Below are 23,803 nucleotides of genomic sequence, written 5' to 3'. Positions count from 1 at the left end.
TATCAATTTTTAAAATAATTTCCTATTCTCACCTTATGCAAACTCAAATGTATTATGACTGTCCAAAGCATCTACTGTGGTAACATGCAAGAAAATGTTCAATTTACATAATGGAGAAATGAAAACATGGAGACAGACAGGAGAGCCACTCGATAGCATCTTGGCCTGGGGCACCTTGACCAGCAAACAGTTTTCCTGTAATGGCTGTAGTAACAGAACTTACAATTTAGAGTCATACCCTTATATATAACAGTGTCAAGGAACTGGTTATTTGTTGGCCTGCCCTAAGATCTTATGCCCTTCATTTTAGAAGAAGCCACAGGGATTGCTGTAGAAGTTTAGCTTCACATTACAGTTTTAAGCCATGCTTCATTCTGGTAGCCTACTTATGAACCCAGAAATATCACCCTGGGTGGCATTAGGTCACCCCAAAGAGCTAAATGAATCCACTTCTAGGACTTGGTGATGCAGATGTCATTCAGAACTCATCATTCAAACCATGATTCCTAGTAGACTCTGAAGAGGAGTTTATTTGCTGTAGAGCAAACACTGGCAGGGGCTCATGGGAATTGTAGTCCATGGACATCTGGAGGACCACAGGTTGACTACCCCTGCTGTAGAGGACACACCTGGATATAAAATGTCATGCCTCTTGTCAGCTGCCACCTGTGCAGACATGGATCCCCACATTCTGGCTTCAAAGTTCTGCAGCATGAGCTGTCCTGTACAGCATGTTCTGGAGTCCTCCTGCAATATGCAATATGCAACTGTGACAGATTACTTCTGAAATAGCTTCATTTGCACATGTGCTCCCCTCTCTCGTTGGCATAACACATTCCTGGAAAAGGGGAGGATTTGGTCAACTGAACACTGGGAACCTCTGCAGAGGGTATAAAGCAGGGTGGCATCAAAGAAGCAATATCTTTTCAGCTGCTGCAGAATTTCTCCTGCCCCAACCAACAGGGAAGAAAGGACTGTCTCAAGAATGAGAAATGTGGTGCTGATGGTTGGGTTGGCCTCTATCTGCTTGCTTCACACTCAAGCCACCATGCCTGTCCAGACCAACTTCCGTTTCAAAAAGGTACCAGCAAAAGGATCTCTGCCTAGTGGATGGGCAGTGTCCCACTCAGTCAGGAGGGAGGCAGAGTCTAAGAGGGGTTGGTGGGATCCTGCATCAGCATTGCCAGCTCCTTTCCTGGTCCAGGCACTGGGATTTTTAACCACTGCAATAAAATGGCAGCTGTGGCCAGGAAAGACAGACTTCTTATTCTTCTAATGCAGCACCTCAGGATGCAGAGAGCAAACTGGTTAGCACTGTACCTATGGGGCTTCCACAGAACTTTAGTGCAAACAATTAAATTAAGAAATGCAGTTCAATTATAGCCTTGAGTTTTTGGGCAGGATGGAAAAGAGAGAAGAGCTGCTTTTTGTACCCTGCTTTTTACTACCCAAAGGAATCTCAAAGCGGCTTACAGTTGTTTTCCTTCCTTGCCCCACAACAGACACCCTGGGAGGTAGGTGGGGCTGAGAGAGCCCTGGTAGAACTGCTCTGTAAGAAGACCTCTTGAAGGTGACTGCATTCGGAGAAGCCCAGAATCGAACCCAGTTCTCTAGAGCAGGGGTAGTCAACCTGTGGTCCTCCAGATGTCCATGGACTACAATTCCCATGAGCCCCTGCCAGTGTTTGCTGGTAGGGGCTCGTGGGAATTGTAGTCCATGGACATCTGGAGGACCACAGGTTGACTACCCCTGCTTTAGAGGCTGCCACTCTTAATCATTACCCCAAGATGGCTCTCCAATCCAGTAGGATGTTGCAGCATTGAAGTGTCCAGCCTCCAAAATATGTTTCTGGGATTAACAAAAGACCCACCACTCCACAAGTTTCCCTTACTCATCCTCACTTTAGGTAGATGGTCTAAGTAGTACATCAGAACTGATGAGATAATTGTATTCCCTACATCGCTCAAGGAAAGGTGCTCTTGCCTGAGATCCCTTTCCTATCACCCCACCCCCAGTGTAAAGAACACCCAGAGATCTGCACTGAATGGAGAAAGGGGTTCAACACAATTTGCATTTCTGGATAACAAACTGAAAACACAACCTTTGTTCTAGATGGCCGGGATGTGGTATCCCATTGCCACAACAAAAGCAGTTCCACCAGAGAGGGCGGTCTATACCTACACGATGCAACCCTTAAGTAACGGAGATCTGGTTCTCAAAGTTGATATGCCACTGTAAGTTGCCTTGCTGTGATCATCCTTGCTTTCTGAGCAACACAGCTTGTGAGTCTGTGTGTGTGTGTGTGTGTGTGTGTCTCTCTCTCTCTCTGTGTTACACACATGCACAAGTCGGCCAGCAGCAGTCTACAACCTGGAGAAGCAAGTGATTCATTAATCATGTCGAAAGTAGAGTGTATCTTTAACCTTAAGGATAGACACTTTCTTGGCTTTGATCATCCAGAGCAGGGGTAGTCAAACTGCGGCCCTCCAGATGTCCATGGACTACAATTCCCATAAGCCCCTGCCAATTGTAGTCCATGGACATCTGGAGGGCCACAGTTTGACTACCCCTGATCCAGGGCAACAAGAAGAAGCTTAGCATTGATCAAATGGTGTAGAACAGGGGTATTCCATTGCAACACCTCACGGAGTTACTGCTTGAGCACCACCCCCATCGTTTATCAACTGAGGAGGCTCTACTCCAGGGGTGGCCAAACTGTGGCTTTCCAGATGTCCATGGACCGCAATTCCCATAAGCCCCTGCAAGCAGCATGATGTTAGGTGCTCATGGGAATGGTAGTCCATGGACATCTGGAAAACCACAGTTTGGCCACCCCTGGAGTAGAGCCTCCTCAGTTGAAAAAAGGATGGGGGTGGGGCTTGAGCAGTAACTCCATGAGGTGTTACAATGAAATACCCATTTTTGTATGAGAGACTGGAGGAGAAGGGCCTTTCCCAGCCCCTTCTGTCAATGACTGAAACTTATTTCTTTACTATTATTATTACATTTTTATTTGGGGGCTGCCGCTTTCTAGTCTCAGGGCGGCTCATAATAGTTAAAACTTCATACATAAGATAAAATCATGTACAGTTAAATCAATCAATTAAAAAACAAAGAGGAAACAAAATGAAACAAAAACATGCTCTAAGACCTGGGGACAGAAGGATCAGGATTTCACTCAGGCCCAGATGGCAAAAGAGACGTGGCGGCAGGGGGACCCATCCAGGTATCTGTAAGGGTTAGCCATGGCCTCTTGTTCCTTACGAAGCTCCAGGGCTTGTGGCAAAGATCAGCTTTTACAAAAGAAGTACCAGGCTTGTGTTTCTCTGAGAAAGCCTGGAGTAACATGAGGATCTAGTCGAGGCACTCCCCCAATGGCACTGATGCCCCCCCTTCAGACCTTCAAGGTATCCTTTAGAAATGAGTGGGCTTGCAAGCTCTCACCCTGGATGCTGCTTGGTTCAGAAGCCCTGACTGTCCTTCCTCTCCTTCTAGCGGGGCCACTTGCAGGAGGAAAAGGGTTGTTCTCCATACCATCCGGGTAGGAGAGTTCACAACAGCTGGTAAGTACAAATGATGCTCCCCCGTTAGGATGGAGACACCGGAATACGCCTGTTTCTGCACGAAGGGAATGGAAAAGCTTGGAAAAATCAGACTGCCTCTCCTGGAGCAAACATAGGCTTTGACCACTTTTATTGAGGCCGGTTGGCAAGGTCTCTTTGACCGGAGAGGAAAATGAAACTTGTGGAGCTGCCAGGAGCAGTGAAAGCCACCCTTGTCCATCTCCCTTTGAACAAGTATTCATTTTTGCCTAGCTATATATAAACCTCACACGTGATGGGGGTACACACAGTCTGCGTTTGGAGGCCTTCACCATTTGTTTGATTGTTCAGTGTAATTGACTGAGTTGTAACCCAATAGCAGTAGGCCATGCAGCTCTATATAGATCACTTAATAGATGAAATAATAAACCTACCTGGCTCAGATTCAGTGCAATTGTCATGTGATGCCTGCAGGTTAGCCTCGATCCCCATGCACACGGTATCAAATTGGGATTGCAGCGGTGCCCCACCCAGCTTTATTTCAGATGAGAAAAATTGTGAGGGGAGGGTGAAGCCCCTTCACGGTGCACACCTCAGCTGTGATCCAAATTAGGCACAGGAAATGAGGAGAACCTGCAAGTCATGTGCACATGTTAACCACACATGCAGCCCTTGTGAACCGACCCTGAGCCCTCTGCCCTGTGCTCCAACCATCTTTGTTTCTCAGAGACTGCCTCAGTTTTCCAATACCTCTCACTGGTAAATCACCCTTCTTCATTTATCCCATTTTTGCAGGTTAGAGATACCTCATTCATACTGGGTTTGTACAAATTGCTATTAGCTGTCATTCTTTTGCTCTCTTCCCAAGTCTCTAGAAGTGGTGTGGGTAGTGATGTCTTTAATTTTTTTAGTTTTAAAAGAGGAATAAATACCTTCATTGATCTGAAACAAGTGCCAGGCTGGCTGGGACAGAGTAAACAAAAACAACCGGCAGAGCTGAGCATTCAGAAATGGAAAGACGGCAGGGTGACATTTGAGAATTCCAAGGTTACAAAAGTATTTGTTCCCCATGAAATGCCAAAGGGGGTGCATCTTCAAGGCCTGTTCACTTTGCCTCCTTTGAGGTTCTTTGTTCAAGGCGCTATCTCCTGAACTACAGTAATGTTTCTACTACCTGAAACATGGGCTGAATTAAGGACTGCCCAGAAGTCTAGAAGTCCATTGCTTACATAGGCACAAATGACATTCCCATTCCTTTGATGGCTCTGTTGTGATTTTGTTTCCAAAGATGACAGGACCACAGTCCACATTGTGGAAACAGATTATGACAACTACCACGTTATTCTTTTTACCAAGGAAGGAGAGAGGGACCTCTTTCTATATGGTACGTATCAAAGGCAAAATGGGGAATAAGTTTCGGGAGGAGAGGGTATACCTGCCAACGTGGGGGATAAGAAACAAAAAGAATTAATGATGTGGAATTCAAAGCGGAGAATGTGTTCTACAGAGACACACCGTGGCATCCACAAATATGTTTTCCTACACTTATGAAAACCCCTGCAGTGTTCCACAAAATTCCTTCGATATTTTCCCTAAAGACCCCCACACACACCTCCAAAAATTGGCTTACTCTAATTTTCTTCAAACAACCACTGTTGTGTTTTAGTTCTGTTTGAGGACTAAAACATGGAAATATGTATAACACATATAACCTCCAGTCTAAGATCATGAATGGATTCAGGAAGGGGTCATTGGAAGTGGGGCGGAAGGGAGAAAGGGTCTCCAACCATTTCTGTAACTACCCCATATCACCCTCTTGAGTCTTTTTTTAAAAAGCCATATTTTTCTGTACATGTTGACATTTAACATCATAATTACAGCACTGCTTGGTCAGACCAAAGATATATCTTGAATATCATTCTTTCTCCCGCAATAGCTAATCAGATACCTCTTGAGAGCCAGCATGGTATAGTGATTAAAAACTTCGAATCTGGAGGGCTGGGTTTGATTCCCTACTTCTCCTCCATATACAGCCAGTTGGGTGACCTCAAATCTCTCAAATCTCCCTCAATCAACCTCAGAGAGTCTCTGTTGTGGGGAGAGGAAGGGTAGGCGATTGTAAGCAACTTTGAAACTCCTTCAGATAGTAAAAACCGAGGTACAAAAAACCAACTCTTCTTCTTTTAGGAAACCCACAAAGGCACCAATCTCCCTATACTGCTGCCTTCCCCCGCATCCAGCAGCAAATCCTCGAGGCACTATGTCTACCTGCTTCACTCCGTCATCAAGGCTGATAGCCAATGCTAGAATCCTTTTCCCTCATGAATTTCCGAAGTCTCCTTTTAAAGCCAACTCAGCTAGGGAGGTCAGGGCACTGTATAGATTAGCAATGCAGTTGTAATAAGTTAACACATCTCTAAGACATTAAATGTTTGCGCTATCTAAGGCCACTACTTGAGGTTGGTAGGTAGATCTGAAACTTGGTCTCCTTGCTCTTAATCCATCCCTTTATTTGCTGGTCTTCAACGTTTACACAGCTCAGGAGGACAAGCTGCTGGAGGAATAAGCCTTCAACCCAGAGATCCATTCATAGAATAATAGAATTGTAAAGTACCTCTACGGTCATCTAGTCCAACCCCTTGCAGAAGGAAGGAAATTTACAACTACCTGCCCACCCACAGTGACCCCAATTTCATGAAGAAGAAGAAGAGTTGATTCTTATATGCCGCTTTTCCCTACCCGAAGGAGGCTCAAAGCGTCTTACAGTCGCCTTCCCATTCCTCTCCCCACAACAGACACCCTGTGGGGTGGGTGAGGCTGAGAGAGCCCTGATATCACCGCTCGGTCAAAATAGTTTTATCAGTGCCGTGGCGAGCCCAAGGTCACCCAGCTGGCTGCATATGGGGGAGTGCAGAATCGAACCCGGCATGCCAGATTAGAAGTCCGCACTCCTAACCACTACACCAAACTGGCTCTCACTACACCAAACTGACCATTGTCACATTGTGGCAGATTTGGTGGAGATGATACTGGGCATGGCCCTTCCTGATAATGACCTCTACAGCCATTCTTTTCCTATCTCCCATCTCCCATTAGGGCTATAAACCTTCAGGTGCAGCCTGGAGTTCTGTGAAAAGAAAAGCTGACCTTGGAGGAAATAGTAGCTTTGGCTGTTGAACTCTATGGCATCCTATCCATTGAGTTTGCTTCCCTTCCAAACTCTGCTCTCCCCAGGCACCGCCTTCAAAATCCATCCTTAAATGTTTCCCAAGACATATTTGTCAACTCTACCTCTCTTCCCAGCAGAGGCCAACAGAGGCCAGAACAAGAGTTGTGGGCAGATTCTGTGATTCCCACCAAAATGTATCTGACCTGCTATTGCTTGCTATTGCTCTCCATGTGACTCCTGTTTTTGGTCTGAAGCCAGGAAAGAAGAAGTGTCGGATGAGGTGAAAGAAAAATTTAAGAACTGTGTCAGAGAACTGTCGCTTGACCCTGAAGCAATCATCTACTTGCCCAAAGCCAGTAAGAGCTGCCAGGATTTCTCATCTCCTGTTCCAGTAGAAAACTGACAATGTGAAACAGGTGGTTGGAGGACTTGGGTCTTATGCAGAGATACTGCAGTGCTTAAATTGAATAAATGCCCCCCCTTTTTTTCCTGTACAGAGAAGGACAACTAAAATGATCAAAAGATTGTAGCACCCTTGCTCTGAAGAAAGTCTACAGAGCTTGAAGGAGCAAGTCCTCAGGGACTATGGAGCTAGAACTGGAAATTTCAGCACTCGATTAACTTACAATGTCATTTTGCATGCAGAGCTGAGGCCCTTGGTACAAAAGGAATAGGAGAGGGTAACTCTGACGAGCAGCCTGTCAGAAGCCTGTGGGTTGGCCAGACTGGCATCATTTCCAAGACCATGGCTGCCAGGCTTAAGCTTGGGCCCAGAATTCTTCTGGAATTCCAAGTGCTCTCTAGACCATAGAGGTCAGCTCCCATGGAGGAAATGGCAGCTTTGGGGGGTGGACTCTGTAGCATCCCATCTGCACTGTGCTCCCTTCCCAAACTCCATCATTCCCAGAGTCCTGACCAAGCCCCAACACAGACAGAACCTCCTCTCCTGGATTTGGGATGTAGAGGTCAAGAATGAGGACCATTCCGCACAACCGCCAATGTAGTTAAATAAAAGTGCTATCGTAAAGCGCTACAGTTAATAGTGGCAGGTCTTGATAACGTACACAGACATTTCTAGCGGAAAAAAGGCTCTCCCACTAGTGCTGTTTTCGTTACCCACAAGTTTCCGGTCTTGCCTGAATCACTACAAATGAGACATAATTTATGCCGTTTCTGCCAACCTCTGGCCATCAATCAAACTGAAGAGCCAATGAAATCAAGATCCTAGTGACACCAAAACCCCTTTTCCCTATAAAGTTAAAAAAATAAGCCCGAAAATACAAGTGGCAACAAATATGTGTTTCCTCATTGCTCCATAGAGAGCCATCTTTCGGTTTCTCTTCCCAAAACATTCCTTTATCGGACAAAACATGCCGCGCTTGTGTGTATTTGTTGACACGAGTTTCCATTAATTTTTTTTTTTGAGCAATGACTGTGGGTGACGGCGCTTGGAAAGTTTTAATAGGTTTGAAGAAGGGTGCTTTCTGTTTGGCACTGCTGCATTAGATATCCAGGAACTTTGGTTGAAGAAGCCGTGTGCTTGTGTGTTCATTGCTATCGGTGGCTTGACGGAAAAAAAAGACTTCCCTGTGTCCCGGAAGTTTGGGAGCAGGAGCAAAGGAGGAACCTTCTTCCTACCGCTATATTGAAAACGCAAATGTCTTTTTCGGATGTGTTGCAGGTTGTTCTCAGGAGTCAAATGGGGTTTGTTTTAGGGGAAATCCACTTTTTACGATTCCCTGATAAGCACTACATCGAAGCGCTTTTTGCGGGAATGTTGCAGGAATGTTGTGTACTACGTTGTGCATGTTTAAAAAATAGCATTTCACAACAGTTACACTTCAGCAACATTAGCGCTGTGTGGAATGGCCCTGAGATTTCTAGGAGGCCAAGACTGGCTGGTGTCAGAGTATTAGCTTTATAAGATTTCACTGTCAGCTCACTTTCTTCCTCATGCCAATAAAGGCAGCCTGACTCTTTGCCATGTTAAATCATGCCAAAGCGATTCAAAGGTTGCCAGTTGACTAGAATAATAATGGCCAGCTCTTATCTTGTAACAGAACTTTGATACGCAGTAATCAGTGAGAGAAGCTTTTCCCCAGTTTATCAATAAGCTCTTTCCCTGCTGATGTGCACAGAGATGACTGCTGTGAAAAAAATAAAGCAGCAACCACAGAGTTCTGTGCGCTTTGGTTGGTATTACATTTTGTCAAGATATTGATAACCGGATCTCTTTTTCCTCCTCAAAGGTCCATGCCCATCGACAGGCTCCACATAGAAGCCATCCCAGAAACTGGAATTAAAGGCCTCTTGAGAGATGATCCATCTGGGAGCTCTCTTAAGCACGGAGATAATGGTGCCCTTCAAAGCTCCTCTGATATTCTGTCCCATACAATATAGATCAAAGCCCCCAAACCCTTAAGAACTAGAAGAGCAACAAATCAATCTTTGAGTGGGAAGTGTTCTGAAGCCTCCAACTGATGTGCATTTTGAGAGATGTGGTTCAGAAGTGTCCATTTCAGGTGTCTGAAAAAAAAGTGGCTTCATGGTGCCTCAATAAATTGTTACATATTAGATCACCTGTGTATTCTTGCTGGCAGTTTTTGAATCAAGTAGAAAGGCATGAATGGACTACACAGATTCTGCCCCTGAAACTCCAAGCTGTCTGGTTTGTGAAAATCTGAAGTCCCCTTAGATTTAGATCATCAGCTGCAGTGCCCAGACATTTACCACTCCATGGAATTCCCTCTGCAGAATAAGATAGCTAACACAATCCTCTGCTCTCTCCACTACAAGAGAGCTGGTTTGGTGTAGTGGTTAGGAGTGCGGACTTCTAATCTGGCATGCTGGGTTCGATTCTGCGCTCTCCCACATGCAACCAGCTGGGTGACCTTGGGCTCGCCACGGCACTGATAAAACTGTTCTGACCGAGCAGTGATATCAGGGCTGTCTCAGTCTCACCCCCCTCACAGGGAGAGGAATGGCAAGGTGACTGTAAGCCGCTTTGAGCCTCCTTCGGGTATGGAAAAGTGGCATATAATAACCAGCTCTTCTTCTTCTAAAATTTATCTTACTGTTGAATCAAACAGCCCTCCCTCCTGCTACCCTTTCTTTAGTCAGCATCTGGAAACAACATACACCATGAATAAATCCCACCCTTTCAACAAGACTTAGACCAGCCTTTTTCAACCTTTTGACTATGGAGGACCCCCTGAAATCATTTTTCAGACTTTGAGGAGCTCCGGAAGTGGTCAGCTGGTCACGGCCCCTGCCACACTCCTAGAAGTGACATCAGTACCCATACCCTTAGTCCTCTTTTTGCTCCCTCCCACTGCCTTTACTACTACTATGATGGTTCAGCCTCATATAGACCAGAAAGTAGAGCAGGAGCTGAAAACACAGCCTGGACCCCTGCCCCTTCAGAGCTCCTGCAGACCCCTAGTTGGGAATCCCTGACTTAGACACTGATAATGCGTGTGGTATAAAGGAGGGACTTCACCAATATATTTATTCTGGTTTTCTGCAGACAACAGATTGAACTGATCAACCAAAACTAGATTTCTGGGTTGACTTTTCGGGATGGATCTGAATTGTCATGATAACAGAAGAGCTGTTTGGATCTGATGAGGCGGGCCAGCCCAGTGCAAAATCCAATGCCAGCCCACAATGGCAAACGGCCGCTGTGAATCTCATTTCCACTGTTCTTTCCCCAACTTTTCTAGCTAGGGAAAAATGGGATGCAAAATAACATTTTTGGTTGCGAGGCAAAACTGCATAGGGCCAACACACCCCAAATTTCCTTAAGTGCATGTTATAGTATGAGAAGGAGAACTGGATGGGGGGGGGGACATCCAGGATGCACTCATGATGCCTCCTCCCTGGGCCCCCTCCCTGGGCCGTAGCCTAGAAAGAGTTCCAGACTCCTGGGAGAATTCTCCTCTTTGCCAGCCTCTTTCAGGATCTTCAGGTTAATTCACAATATCTCCATACTTGTTCTTTTTCTCTCCTGTCTGTGTTTTCTCTTTGGGATCCTGAGTGGGCCCTTTCTCTGCAGAAATGAAAGAAGAATCAGTGGACTTCAACTCCGATCCCCCAATGCATTAATTCATCAAAGAAACATAAAAATTATATCATAGACACAACCAATTTTGCTACCCAAAACAACCAGTAAAGCAAATATGTTTAAACAAAAGAAATGTGCCCCATTGGTGAGACCATCATATCCAGCATCTGGCTCCCAATTTATGTGCTCCTGGCCCACTCATTAGCAGGGTAGGAATGTGATACACTGCTACTGATCATGGCAGTTCTGTTGAACCAGCATTCCTAACAATAATGAACAAACAGCTCAAATACAAAGAGTCCAATTTCCCCATTTTAATTTTTAAAATGTAATAACCCATTCGCAATTTTAATATCAACCTTCAAATGGCATCCTAAGCCTTTTTGTACCCTATAAAACCAGCACTACAGTAAAGCCAGCAATAGAATCAAGAGCAAAACAAACATACATTTCTGTCTATTGGAACAAACAAAAAGAGAACCTGGAAAAGCAAAAGGGGAAAAAAAACACTGAATCTCATGAACTGCTGCAGGAAGGGAGTTCCAGAGCCCAGGCACATATATTTTTATCATGTTCTCTGATTGTAGTTGTTGGGTTTCCAATTTATATGTGTAATGCGGATCATTTATAAGTGCAAAATATAATGTACAGGTATTGATACACGATCAGTGTTGAAAAGTGCATGCATTCTACAAGGATTGTTTGTATGGGAACAAAAAGGGGACAATAAAAAAGATCCAAAAATCCGATTTGCATGAGAAGAAATCAAAAAGGGGTTTGGGGTGCTGAAATAGCAATGGATGAGAAATTCAAAATCACCCTTACTCACACCCGCATTTATGGGAATAAATGCCACAAGTTAAACTATGCATTAGATGCTGAAGTGATTTCCTTGGATCTACTGCCAACGAATTATGAAAGGGAATTCCATGGAAGTATTAAGAAGAAGAGAGAAGAGCCATTTGGTGTAGTGGTTAGGAGGCGAGCCGGGTTTGATTCCCCGCTCCCCCACATGCAGCCAGCTGGGTGACCTTGGGCTCGCCACAGCGCTGGTAAAGCTGTTCTGACCGAGCAGTGATATCAGGGCTCTCTCAGCCTCACCCCCCTCACAGGGTATCTGTTGTGGGGAGAGGAAAGGGAAGGTGCTTCCATTACAAGATCATTTCAATTCTTCTTATCTACCCTCTTCAGGTCTATCTTTCCAACTTCCCCACTCTGCTCACCTCTGGCCACATCCTGGGGGAGCTCTCCAGTCTCCAGGAAGATCCATAAATTAGAACACTTCTGGGTTTCCCACCGGGTTACTGCATAGCTGGCAACTGAACCCACAACTGCAGGCACAGAAAAGAATGTTGACCAACTGGAAAGCCTTTAAAGGAAAGCTGCAAAGATTTTACTTAGGATTCTGAATTGGGTAGGGCAGTCCCAAGTAGGCATGCATCAGATTTTGCAGCCTTAGCTAAACCAAGTGATGTTTTAGACCACATTCTAGTATCACGAATGCACAGGAAACAAAGTGAAGTGTTATATAAAACCCTCTGAATTCAAAAACAGGAATGAATTTAACAATAGGCCATGCATAGAATTTTGGATTCTCCCCTCCCTCCTAAAATGCATGTAAGCTATACAGCGGATGTTTTAGGTACTAAGCTTTCGGTTGGAAAACAGAGGCTAGGCAAGGTCACAGGAAGTCACTGGTGGTGGGTTGGGGAGAAAAGAGAATCTTCAGAATTCAATTTCCTGAAATACCAACCCAAGGAAACAAGAATATTCCACTGGAAGGAGTAGGGCATCTTCCGGATGAATTTCTGAAGCGCAAAGGCCATCCCGGTGCCTATTCAGACAGACACAGAGGTTCAGATTATCCCTTGCACCATAACCAGCACCACCCCCAAACTCCCACAGGGTCCCCACAAGGCAGAAATTGCTGGCTGGAAAGTGAGGGTGTCATTGAGCTGTGAGATCTTAAAGGAAAGAATGTGCTTGATAGAGAAAGAAGGAAAGGATGTGCTTGACGATCTTTGGCTTGTGCTGAATTGGCACTTAGCTTCCCATCCTATGTTGGCAGTACTGGCACAGCGAGGAGTGTGGAGGGAGGAACAGTAAGCATCCAAGGAAGTTTTGCATCATCCTCCAGGCTAGTTCAAACCAGCAGGGTTTAAACTAGCCTGCTCCTTGGAGAGCCTTTTGTTCGCCTGTCTTTTGAGTTCTCCCCCCTGGATGGTGTGATGTACATTTTTACCTATCTGTTTGCTGTTCTTTATAAGTCTGTTCTCAGTGGCTTCTGTCATTTTGCACCCTGCTTTAAGAATGCAGAAGATCGACATGATCAACAGGAGGTGAGCACACCAGGTGAGGGTGGGGCCTTAAGGCTTACACTCTTGGCTTCACCAAGGAAGTCTGGGCCGCTTGTGCTAGAGGGCAGATGGGCAGCCACAGGATGGAAGGTTCCTCCGGACCAAACTATTCCCTGTAAGCGGCATGTAAATTGCAGAGTTGGAAGTTCTACCCTGACTTTCTCCCCTAATGTTCTAGCCTTCGATGAGAAAGGAATTTATTTTGAATGGAGGAAAATTCAGCCACACGATCCCTCACCACTGAAGGACCACTTCAATGATTAGTTAAGTCTGAAGAATTTATACAACTGTCACTCTGGGCACTTATCTGCAGCACTGTAATTTTACAACCTACTGACCCTAAGGGGTAAATTTGGGGGTGGGCTTACCTGTAATAAAGGTGCCAACGCCTTTCATGAAGGCAAAAGACTGGCAGGCAGCATATTCCTGTAGCCCCTGAAAAGACAACATACAGGGCCTTTTTGCACGGGGATCTTTGTTGCAAATTGGTCACTGAATGAAAAATCGCCATTTAAAATAGTGGAATTCGTCGTTTTGCATACCTGGCTTTGTAGTGGAATCAGTTGCGTTTTTTAGCGTTTCCCACAGGCTTCCGGTCTCGGCAGAAATCGCTAGAAAGGAAGCGCTATTGCCAAGCTCGTCCCGCCCCTGGCCGTCAAGCAGCCAATGGGCAGCCGTTAGCATGCTCCCAAACAGCCCCTTTCCCTTTAAGGAAGGTTTTTTTTAAAAAAAAAAAAACAGACCCATTGTAACGAATCTGGGTAGATTCGTTGCAATGGAGAGACCCATCCAGCTGCTTGGGGTGTTTGAGCTGTCGTTTGATCGTTTGATCGTTAACATGCTATCTCCGAGTGAAAAAAAAAAAATCCCCCCCCCTCTCACGGGCCCGATTTTCGGCTGAATGGAATGTGTGAAATGTGTGTGCTTAGTGACTGAAGGGGAGGGACTGAAGCCGGGGAAGCCTCTGTTTGAGCTGTCATTTGATCGTGGCCACGCTGCCTCCGAGTGGAAAAAAAAAATCCCCCTCCCCCCCCCACGGGCGCGATTTTCAGCCGAAACAGTGTGAAAAATAAAGGGAAAATACATCAGCAAACGGGCTTCTGCGGGCTTCTTGTGCTTAGTGACTGTAAACAGCTCTGAGGAGGGACTGCAGCCTGGGAAGCCTCACTGGCTAAACGGAGGCTCGCCGGTGCGTTGATCTCCACTCGCTTGGGGAAAAAAAAATGGCGATCGCGGAAGTTTGGAGGACAGGCTCAGGAGGAGGGACTTTGAAGAAACCGCAACAATGTTAACGCACAGGTCTTTATCGCTATTGTTGCAGATTGGTTGCAGGAGTGTATCGCTTTCCGGAGGGTGAATCCACTTTTTGGGATTCCCCTGAAAGCGCTACAACGAAGCGCTTTTTGCGGGTCGGTTTCAGGAGTGTTGCAGATTGTCTACGACGTCGTGGGTTATTCCAAATTAGTAGCGTTTTCAATTAGCAACCATTGTGCTATTTTGAAGCCGTGCGAAATGGCCCACAGTTTCCCTTTTAAAATTGCTGCCCCTACTTGGATTTTACAGGGTTAAATCATGCTGACTCCCCCCCCCCCCACCCCTTCCCATCACCTTGGGGCAGACATTCATTTTTCTCCTCCCTGGATGGATTTTCACGCCTTTTAACAACTACTTTACAAGAATTCAAGTCATAACAACAGTGCACTGCATTTTGCAGAACACAGAATGAGAAATCCCTCCCCTTGTTGGCCTGGGAGGCCGTAAGAAGGAAGGGAGTAAGGGGGGGGAACCTTTAGGAGCAGTATGGGAGAGGGAACTTGCACAGGTTATACTGGGATAAGCAGAAATTCCACAGAGGCAGCTTTTCTACAGAGAAAGCAACCCTGGAGAAGTGATTTTTCCGTTTTCTAACATTTATATTTCACTTTCCCACATAAATGAAAATCTCGTAGACAATACCCCCTCCAAAAAACAAAACAGAACAACACACAACAATTTCTAACCCTTTGCTGCCCTCAACCGGCAAAATTACTCTGGGCCTTTCAGCAGCACTCATAAATGGAGAGGCAGGGCAGGCTTCAACGCGCCTGAGGAAGCGAGCTGTGCCTCGCGAAAGTTTCTGTCGAATATGTTTTGTTAAGTCTCGAAACGGCGACTGGGTGCCGTCTCCCTGGGGCGCCCCTCTGGCCACCGGCAGGGGATGGGGGGGGGCAGGTAGGGGAGGACACGGACCTCAGTGGAATCTAATGCTACGGAGTCCACCGTCCAAAGCAGCCACTTTCTCCAAGGGAGCTGATCTCTGGATTGTGGAGGTGAGCTGTAATTCGAGGGGGATCCCCAGGTCCCATCGGGAGGCTGGCACCCTTACAGCCCTGGCCAGCGGCGCCCTGCCCCTGCCTCTCTTTGCCGAGAAGGGGGCTGGCCTGGTGGCGGGGACTGCAGCGAGGAACCCACCGGGTGCTTGGCCGCCACGGCATCGTCCACGCGCGACAGCCCCAAGTTCACCATGGACGGCCACGGCGAGTTGACTCCGGAGCGACTCCCTTCCCGGTTTCGTGCGAACGGCAGCGCTCTCTACAGGGCTGGCGGGTTTCGTTTAGGTTTGCGAGCAAGACAGCATTAAAGGGAAAGGAAGCTGTCTTTTCCCTTTCTTTCTTTAAGGATTGCGGGAGAGATCCCAGGTATGGTCCCAATCCATTGACCGGCCTTGGAAAGTTTCTAGTGCGAGGGGAAGGAGGCTAAAAAAAAAACAAACCCTGCAACTGTGCAAGGCAACAATATGCCTGTCTATAGGGAGGTAAATCCTGCTCTGTTCGGTGGGGTTTACTCGGAGGTAAGTGTGCACAGAAGACTTTCATTGCGTTCCCTGCCCACCAAAGGAGCCTGGGCTAAGGGGCAGGATTTCGTGAAGGCGAGCCCATTCTTCGTTCAGCCGGGAAAGAGCAGAGGAGCCAGCCAGCCGCCCGCCGCCTCCCCTTTAAGGTCCGGCTCCGCAAAGACAACTCCTCCCTCCCCGCAGCCGGCCTCGACGCCGGTTCGCGCCTGGCCCAGTCGGGAGCGAGACTTGCCGGATGGCTCTGCCCGGGACCCTCCGCGTCGTGCAGCACGAAGGACAGCGGCTCCTCTGCTTTTGCAGCGACCGCGCCGTGCCCAGGCTCCAGTAAGGGCAAAGGGGGGGGGGGGTTACAAAAGCAGGAGCCCCTCCCCACCATGGCCGCCCCCTCCCCCTTGTTCTCCATAGTCATTCTCGAGTTGGCCAGGGCAGCTCAAGGGGTCCTCTTCCTTCAGGGGCAGCGCAGCATCCCTGGGGAGGGAGGACCCGCTCCTCGGGAGCCACAGCCAGGCAGCCCTCACTGCTTGCGGGCTTGGGAGGCGGGATGCTGGATCCACTCAAGAACTCCGGGCTCCCCTTTCACATCCAGCATCTAGCCCGGAGTGTCCTTGATCCCGCAGGGCCCTCATCTCACCAAAGGCCACCAGGCTGGGGCCAAGGCTGAAAAGGCCCTGCCCCTCTTTGAGGCCAGTTTAACATCTTTGGGGCCAGGGACGTTGAGCAAAATTTTGTTTGCTAGATCTTCGTTTCCCTTGGGGGACATAGGGGAGGAGGGAGTCCCACAGGGACGAAGGTCCCTTCAAAGGTGATCACCAGGCACTTGGACCGTTTGGCCCTCGAGACCAAGGGAGAAAAGAAGAAACGTTTCTTCTCACCCCCTATCATTGTACTGGATTGGTTCTGCACACATCAGTCTGGGAGGCAATTGCCCCCCTCCCTATAACTCAGAAGGTGGAGATGCACAGTGAAAAAAGGCCTCTCTGGAAGATGGTATTGATCAATGGGCAGGTATATGTGAGCAAGGGATTTGCAACATGCAGCTCTACTTCTCTGTGCTGCACCTTATCTTCTCTCTGTTGAACAGTCAAGGCAGCCTGCAAAATGTTTGGAAGAATTACTATGAGTGGCAAAGAAAGCTGGATCAAGGGCAGAGGAACCCACAAAGTCTGAGGCCTTTGTGCCCCTTCCAGTTGAAGGTGTCATGTGTGAAGGAACAAGAGCCTGATAACCTCTAGCTTTCTCTTTTCGCAGTGTCACAAATGCTTATGAGTTCTGGAGTGGGGACATTGCTTTGGATAAGCTGGACAGACAGGTAAGCTTCCAGACTTGGGTGCCCAAGACCATGCAGGCCCTCTGCCAAGGACCCCTCAAGCTGTGAAATGCTTTACTTAGGAAAGGGAAGCCTCCAGTTTAACCATCCCCCTTGGTGCACTCTGCTGGGTTGCAAAAATATGCCTTCATACCTCGTGATGATTTGGGGTCTTGGGGCTAAGCCCTGTAAGGGAAGGCTGAGGGATTTGGGAATGTTCCACCTGGGGAAGAGGAGATTGAGAGGGGACAGGATTGCTCTCTTTAAGCATCTGAAAGGTTGTCACTTAGAGGAGGGCAAGGAGCGGTTTCTGTTGGCAGCAGAGGATAGGACCAGCAGTAATAGGTTTAACCTGCGTGTAGAACAGTACCAGTTAGCGATCAGGAAAAAAAATATTCACAGTCAGAGTAGTTCAGCAGTGGAATTAGCTGCCTAAAGAGGTAGTGAGCTCCCCTTCACTGGCAGTCTTCAAGCAGCAGCTGGACAGATACTTATCCTGGATGCTTTAGGCTGACACTCCTGTGTTGAGCAGGGGATTGGACTAGATGGCCAGTATGGCCCCTTCCAATTCGATGATTCTACGATTCAATTTCTCCCTTGAATATGGAGACATAGGAATTAAGTCAGATGCCAAAGAACATAAGAAAACCAGTGGTCCATCAAGTCCAGGATCCTGTTTCTCAGTAGCCTATGAAGGGCCAACCGCAGGGCATAGAGGCCACAGCATTCCCCTTTGAGCCCTCTTCCTTCCCCTCCCATGGGAATGCAGACATTTGCTGCCCCTGGGTCTAAAGGCTTGTTTTAGTCACCTGATGGGCTCCGTGAGGCTGCCGAATATTTTCAAGCCATGATTAGTGCCCAGTTCCACCACATTTCGTGTTTGACCAAAAGCTTAATCCTTGCAGATGGGCAAGGAGGAGGACTGTCTCCTTCCCCCACCCATGGCCAACGTGGGCATGTCCATGAAATATGGAAATAGCATTTAGTTGTGGTTTCTGATCATAGTATGTATTTATTTAGAACGTTTTATGCCTCCTCTCTAGGAGCGTGCCTGAGGCAACTTAGTGTTAAGACAATCAATCCATAATTAAAACCTTTTGGGCTGGCGTCTAAAAGGCAACAAGGTAGGCACCAGGCAAGCCTCCAGGAGAAGGACGCTCCCAGTACACAGGACAGCCTTGCTGGTCTTTCAAGCTGGCTAGCCAGGCAGGGTGTCCTTTCCTCTCTAGCTCTGAGCAGTTGTTGCTTTTGTTCCCCCCCCCTCCAGGTATCTCAGGGTGGGCTGAATTCTTCGTGTGATGACGGCCTTGTTAAACTCAGGTGGGTGTCCCCCCCCCTCCAAGAATCAGGTCTTGTGTTCTTTATTTCAGAATCTTAAGGTGGGTTAATATCTACCCACTGAGAAGTACTTGGTCCCATAAAATGAGAAAGTCCATTTCATTCTGCTCACTGTTATCTGTGTTTACTATGTACTGTCCCTTTTGACTGGAATGAAATTTGGCACGTGTCTTCAGGACATGATTCTCCCCTTTGAAATCCAATCAGCAGCTCCACCCCATTTTGAGGTGGGAAAGAAAGGTGTTAGCTGCACATTGTGATGTGTTGTGGAGTGTGATATCTTAGGAACTCTGATTTTGTAATCCTCCTCTTAATCAAGTCACAGATTACATGCTAGAGGTATTTTATATATTACCTAGAGCAGGGATAGTCAAACTGCGGCCCTCCAGATGTCCATGGACTACAATTCCCATGAGCCCCATTGTAGTCCATGGATATCTGGAGGGCCACAGTTTGATTACCCCTGACCTAGAACTTAGCATTTTGCGAGACGGAAAGAAGTGTGAGATGATCATAGAATTTAGTAGATTTATTTATTTATTTGATTTTTATGCTGCCCTCCCCTACAGCTCAGGGTAGTTCACATAAAACACTGCAGAGGTGATACATAGAACAGTCTAAACATATAACACAGTCATAAAACAACATATCAGCAATAATCCAACAGTGGTTCCAATTTAACAGAATTTCAACGGCTTTGGCAAACGATACTAAATAGAATGACAACTTAGACAAAATCCCATGGAGGTTAGGCTGGTTCAGGTCATGGTCTGAGGGGGGACCAGTGGATGTTTTGGGTCGGTCAGATTCAAGCCTGGTGGAGGAGCTCCCTTTTGCAGGCCCTGCAGAACTGTGGAAGTTCAGGCACTAACACAGCAGTCCTCATCAGAGTTATACCCTTCTAATCCCTGTGACTTCCATAGACTTTGAACAGAATAACTCTGCTTGGATTGCACCATAAAGCTCCTTGCTGTTGAAGTTAGTTTGCCATCTTAAATATTTTCCCCCTATAAGTGTTCACAGATCAGAATCAAGATAGCCTCAAAATAAACTTTTAATTAACCTCAGTTCTCAGCCCCAGGGATCGGCAGTAACCCTTGTCAATTAACTATCTAAAACTTTAGTTGATGAATGTGATTCTTCGTTTTGTGACTTCTAATGTGATAATTCAGGTTTATTTGCTTTGCTTGTTATATATACTGGTTGTATTGCATATTTTTGTGTTTAAAATTTTGTGATATTGTTTGAGTCACAGAGAGCAAGGCAGACAATAACTAAAGTAAATCCATAAATATAATATGTGCAGTCTTAGTTATATCACTTAGGTGTATTTGCACAGTGCATTTTGTTTGACTCCTCTTTTGTCCACAGAGACGCCTTTGAATATCAAACTCCTACGCTAACCATACATGACAGCAAGGTCACCTTGCAGTTCCAAGACAGCAGACAGACTTTGACCTTCGACTTGTTCAAAGCCCCCCTCTCTGAAGCAAGGAAACTAGCTCAGGATCTGGTTTTTGGCTTGGTGGAACAGGTGCAGAAACTGGAAAAACATGTCAAAGGTTCTGTTTTCATGCATATTTGCCGGGTGGCCTGGGGAAAGCAGGATCTCAATTCATACCAACTTTGAAACCATCCCAACTTCTCCTTCTGCTATTCTTCATGAAATGTTAGAATCCAGTGCGAAATATGAGGGTGGTTTTCTAGATTTGATATGATGTAAAGATAAAAAATTCAAGCCAATATCAGGCTGGTTAACAATACACGTTTCACCCCATCTTTCTGCAACCATAGAAATAGACTATAACTGGCTAGTCCACAAAAATGTTTAGTAGCCTGCCTGTCCCACAAGAGTCATTTTGTTAGCTTAAAAATGTGCAGCCTGATCTATGGATGTTCATTCTTGAGCATCTTCTACTGAATACAGGTTAGGTTTATTGCTTAACTTCTCTGCCTCATCGCTGGAAGACTATAAGCAGCTACTTCAGATCCTGTTATCAGTGATTTCGGAAGGTATTCTGAGATAGACCAAGAAACTTGTCACTTTCCTTAATGAGCAGGAGCACAGAGATTAGTCACACTGGTTGGAATTCAGGCTGAAATTGACTTTCTTGTCAATTTCACCAGGGTGGTGGTGGGAGATCAGCCAGGAAAGCCAATAGATTTGGAACCTCTGTTTAAAAATAAATGAATTCCAGACCTCCTTGAATGCTGCTGGGTGAAAAAAATAGCTAGAGATAGACTCCCTTTCTCAGTTTCTACTTCTCTTACCGACTACCCGAATCACATTTCTGGAGTGCAGATTGACAGCAGCTGCAGGTTGTTGAAAAGACATGCTTTTGTGTCTTTTGCTTCTCATTGCAGAAGGCTCCCTTCAGAGAGCTGGCACTTCACCCTTTGGTAGCCCTGAGAAGAACACTTTGAAAAGCCAGCCCTTCTTTTCTCCAGGTAAGAAATGGCACACATCCAGCGTGGAGTATTTTGATGACCCATCCAGGGAGCGTCTCTCTTTGTCCCAGTGTGAATTTTCAGTCCTTCCTGTTTTGATAACTGCCTTCTTTGTGAAGCCACACTGGCTTTCAGGACAGAACAAGGCCCTGTACTGCTTCAGGCCCCACCCATTCAGACTACTCATGTTCCCAGTCAAGAAAAGCCACATTCTGTTTTAACATGCACCATGGTTGTTTGAGTTGGACAGGGCACCATTCCGAGCACTGAAGTTCTGTCCGTAGTATCTTGCAATTGGGTATCCCATCTGATTTCACAGATTTTATCCAGCATTAGGTCCAAGCCTGGCTTTGAAACTGTAAGTCCTAGAAAACTTGCTTTTCCCCTCTCCTCTTTAAAATGAAAGCTCTTAATGTACAAAGTTAGGTAGTAAATTCCATATATTTGGAGGATAAATATAGTCATGCCCTGAAGATGCTGGTCAAGTGGGGGGTACTGCAGGCGGGCTAACTGTTGTCCTCTAGGTTAGAAGAAGAGTCACCCAAAGGAGACTCAAAGCAGCTTACAATTGCCTCCCTTCCTCTCTCTACAAAAGACACCCGGTGAAGTAGGTCAGGCTGAGAGAGCTCTGAGAGAAACTGCTCTGTGAGAACAGCTCTAACAGGACTGTGACTAGGCCAAGGTCACCCAGCTAGCTGCATGTAGAGGAGGAGTTGGGGAATCAACTCCAGTTTTCCGGATCAAAGGCTGCCACACTTACCCACAACACCTGCGGACTCCGGTCTCCTCCAGGGGTACCATATTCACACAATTTCTGTAATGCTCAGAGGCAGTTCAGAGTTCTCCTCAGTATCAAAGAGAAGAAGGAATCCTTTCTTGCTCTAGAGGTCCTTATTGACAATGCTGATGGCAAACAGGAGTCATGTTAATCCAATGCAGAAGACTTGCTCACCCCAATGATTCTTGAAAAGAGCATCTAGCCTTTCTGATTTCCTAGCAACCATTTAGTTCCATGTGGCTTTTCAGGGGCACACTCCTACCTTGAGAGCCACTATAAGGTTCTTGTCCTCCCTGCCCACACACTTCCTTCCTACGGAGCAGGGATGAATGAAATGGAGCAGGAGCAAAATCTTTCTGTGGTTTGTTTTTTCCCTCTTTGCAAACAGACCAAAGTCCCCTCAAAGGCCGGGGTGGAGCCGGCACAGGGCAAGCAGCAAGTAAAAGGAAGATGTCTGGGGAGTCCCTCATTAATCCTGGATTCAAGAGGTAATTCCAGACCACCTCCCTTGTAGCTCTCTTTGCTTTTGCCACACGGGCAGCTGCCCTTCACTCCTGTCCGTGATTTTGCAGTTAGTGAGGCAAAGAGTCCAAGCATGCATGCATGAGAACAGCCTATTCTTTCCCTCAGCCCAACCAAGCCCAGCTTTTGGCATTAGATTCTCTTTCCGGCAGTCTGTTGTCATCACACTTTCTTTGTATTAGTAAATGCTCAAGCTCCTAACAAAACACTCACTTCCCTAGTTGTATTGGGTGAACTTCCAGGTGTGCAGAAAACTACTGAATATGGTGCATAGCTGAGGGAACACCTCAGATTTGTGTGCAGCATTGGTGAAAAAAGTAACTTTCATAAACCTCTTTTGTGGTGTGGCAGCCGGGGAGCTCTTAGTCACAGTGCCTGGATAGCGAGGCCCACTGCCCATGGGATATTTATTCAGTTCTTTCAGCAATCTGTTTGGGTGGCACATTTAAAACCTGGCTTTCCTATGGAGCATTTGAGAAGAGCTGACTGAGAGCCAGCAGGCCTGCTTCTGTATTGTGTGGCTATTTGTTCTGTGACAGCACAGTTATGTTTATTTTCATGTGGTTTCATCTTTATTTTGATGCAAGCGGGTTTTGTGATGAAAGAAATAGAAAATATAAATATTTTTAAGCTATAGCGTTGTGTGGGGAATTATTGAAATGTATACTCTGTGAAAGCTATCATTTCCTTTCCCTTCCTCCCTAGGAAAAAGTCACCTACTGGGGTAGACTTTGAAGAGGCCTGAGTACACTTGACCCCAGCCAAGACAGATTTACACATTTTAACAAGATATTTTTTAAACATATAAATGTGTTTGCTCCTTTTAAACCCCATGAATTGCCCATTTTTCCAGCCTGCCTTGGATTTGGTCCAGCAACAAACCCTTTTGTAGCATCCCCCAGTCAATGGATTTTGAGGAAGAAGAGAACAAAGGAAGGTTGACCTCCCACCAGCCAGAGAAGGGGATCGTGAATGGACTGCAGAAAAGGTGGCTGGCAGGGTCAGTGAAGGATTGATACTTGCCACCAACTGCAGCTTGACGAAGGACCCCCACCCCTGCCCAAGGACACCAAGCTGATTTCCTGGTGGGAGAAGGGCCTGGAACAAAGCCCAAGAGACTCTCCATCTGCTGCATCTGCCAAACACCCCTCTCCGCTGGTCCGGGGGAGAAGCAGCATGGCAGAGATTCTCACTTGCTCCTGCTAGAGTCGCATCAGAGCCCGGGAGGATGCAAGAGCGTTATACTCCACAGTGGGAGAAGAACTCAGGGAAGAGGAGGCTCCTCCTGGTCTGGAAAGGCTTATCAAAAAATCTGCAGCTGCCTCTCAAATGAATTTTTTTTAACATGTCCATCAGCAGCCTTTTGAAATGCCTGTAGGTTACTTGAATAAAGCATCACGTGAGCGCCTCATACTGAATCACACCCTTGGTCCATCCAAGTCAGTAT

General features: G+C 46.6%; 3 protein-coding genes across 3 annotated transcripts; 2 read left to right on the top strand and 1 right to left on the bottom strand.

Moving 5' to 3' along the window:
* Positions 1-903: 903 nt before the first annotated feature.
* Positions 904-9,287, top strand: LOC143821319 (epididymal secretory protein 4-like). Its single transcript, XM_077305146.1, has 6 exons — positions 904-1,081; positions 2,113-2,234; positions 3,496-3,563; positions 4,831-4,926; positions 6,966-7,067; positions 8,961-9,287. The coding sequence occupies exons 1-6, from the start codon at positions 986-988 to the stop codon at positions 8,987-8,989; spliced, it is 513 nt and encodes a 170-aa protein (XP_077161261.1). The 5' UTR covers positions 904-985; the 3' UTR covers positions 8,990-9,287.
* A 906-nt stretch (positions 9,288-10,193) lies between these two features.
* Positions 10,194-15,736, bottom strand: TMEM141 (transmembrane protein 141). The gene is made up of 5 exons (XM_077305147.1): positions 15,583-15,736; positions 13,500-13,566; positions 12,528-12,608; positions 11,998-12,105; positions 10,194-10,759 (listed from the first exon to the last, which is right to left on the bottom strand). Exons 1-5 carry the CDS (start codon positions 15,634-15,636, stop codon positions 10,680-10,682), a joined length of 390 nt encoding a protein of 129 aa, XP_077161262.1. The 5' UTR covers positions 15,637-15,736; the 3' UTR covers positions 10,194-10,679.
* Positions 15,737-16,008: 272 nt separating this feature from the next.
* PAXX (PAXX non-homologous end joining factor) lies at positions 16,009-23,779 on the top strand. The gene is made up of 7 exons (XM_077305145.1): positions 16,009-16,288; positions 17,213-17,273; positions 18,538-18,590; positions 19,980-20,170; positions 20,973-21,056; positions 22,223-22,322; positions 23,062-23,779. Exons 1-7 carry the CDS (start codon positions 16,200-16,202, stop codon positions 23,099-23,101), a joined length of 618 nt encoding a protein of 205 aa, XP_077161260.1. The 5' UTR covers positions 16,009-16,199; the 3' UTR covers positions 23,102-23,779.
* The last annotated feature ends 24 nt before the right edge of the window (positions 23,780-23,803 follow it).

Source organism: Paroedura picta, chromosome 12, assembly GCF_049243985.1.
Source record: "Paroedura picta isolate Pp20150507F chromosome 12, Ppicta_v3.0, whole genome shotgun sequence".
In the NCBI taxonomy this organism is placed as follows: domain Eukaryota; kingdom Metazoa; phylum Chordata; class Lepidosauria; order Squamata; family Gekkonidae; genus Paroedura; species Paroedura picta.
The sequence above is the reverse complement of the archived record's forward strand: the minus strand, read 5'-3'. Positions and strand labels throughout refer to the sequence as shown.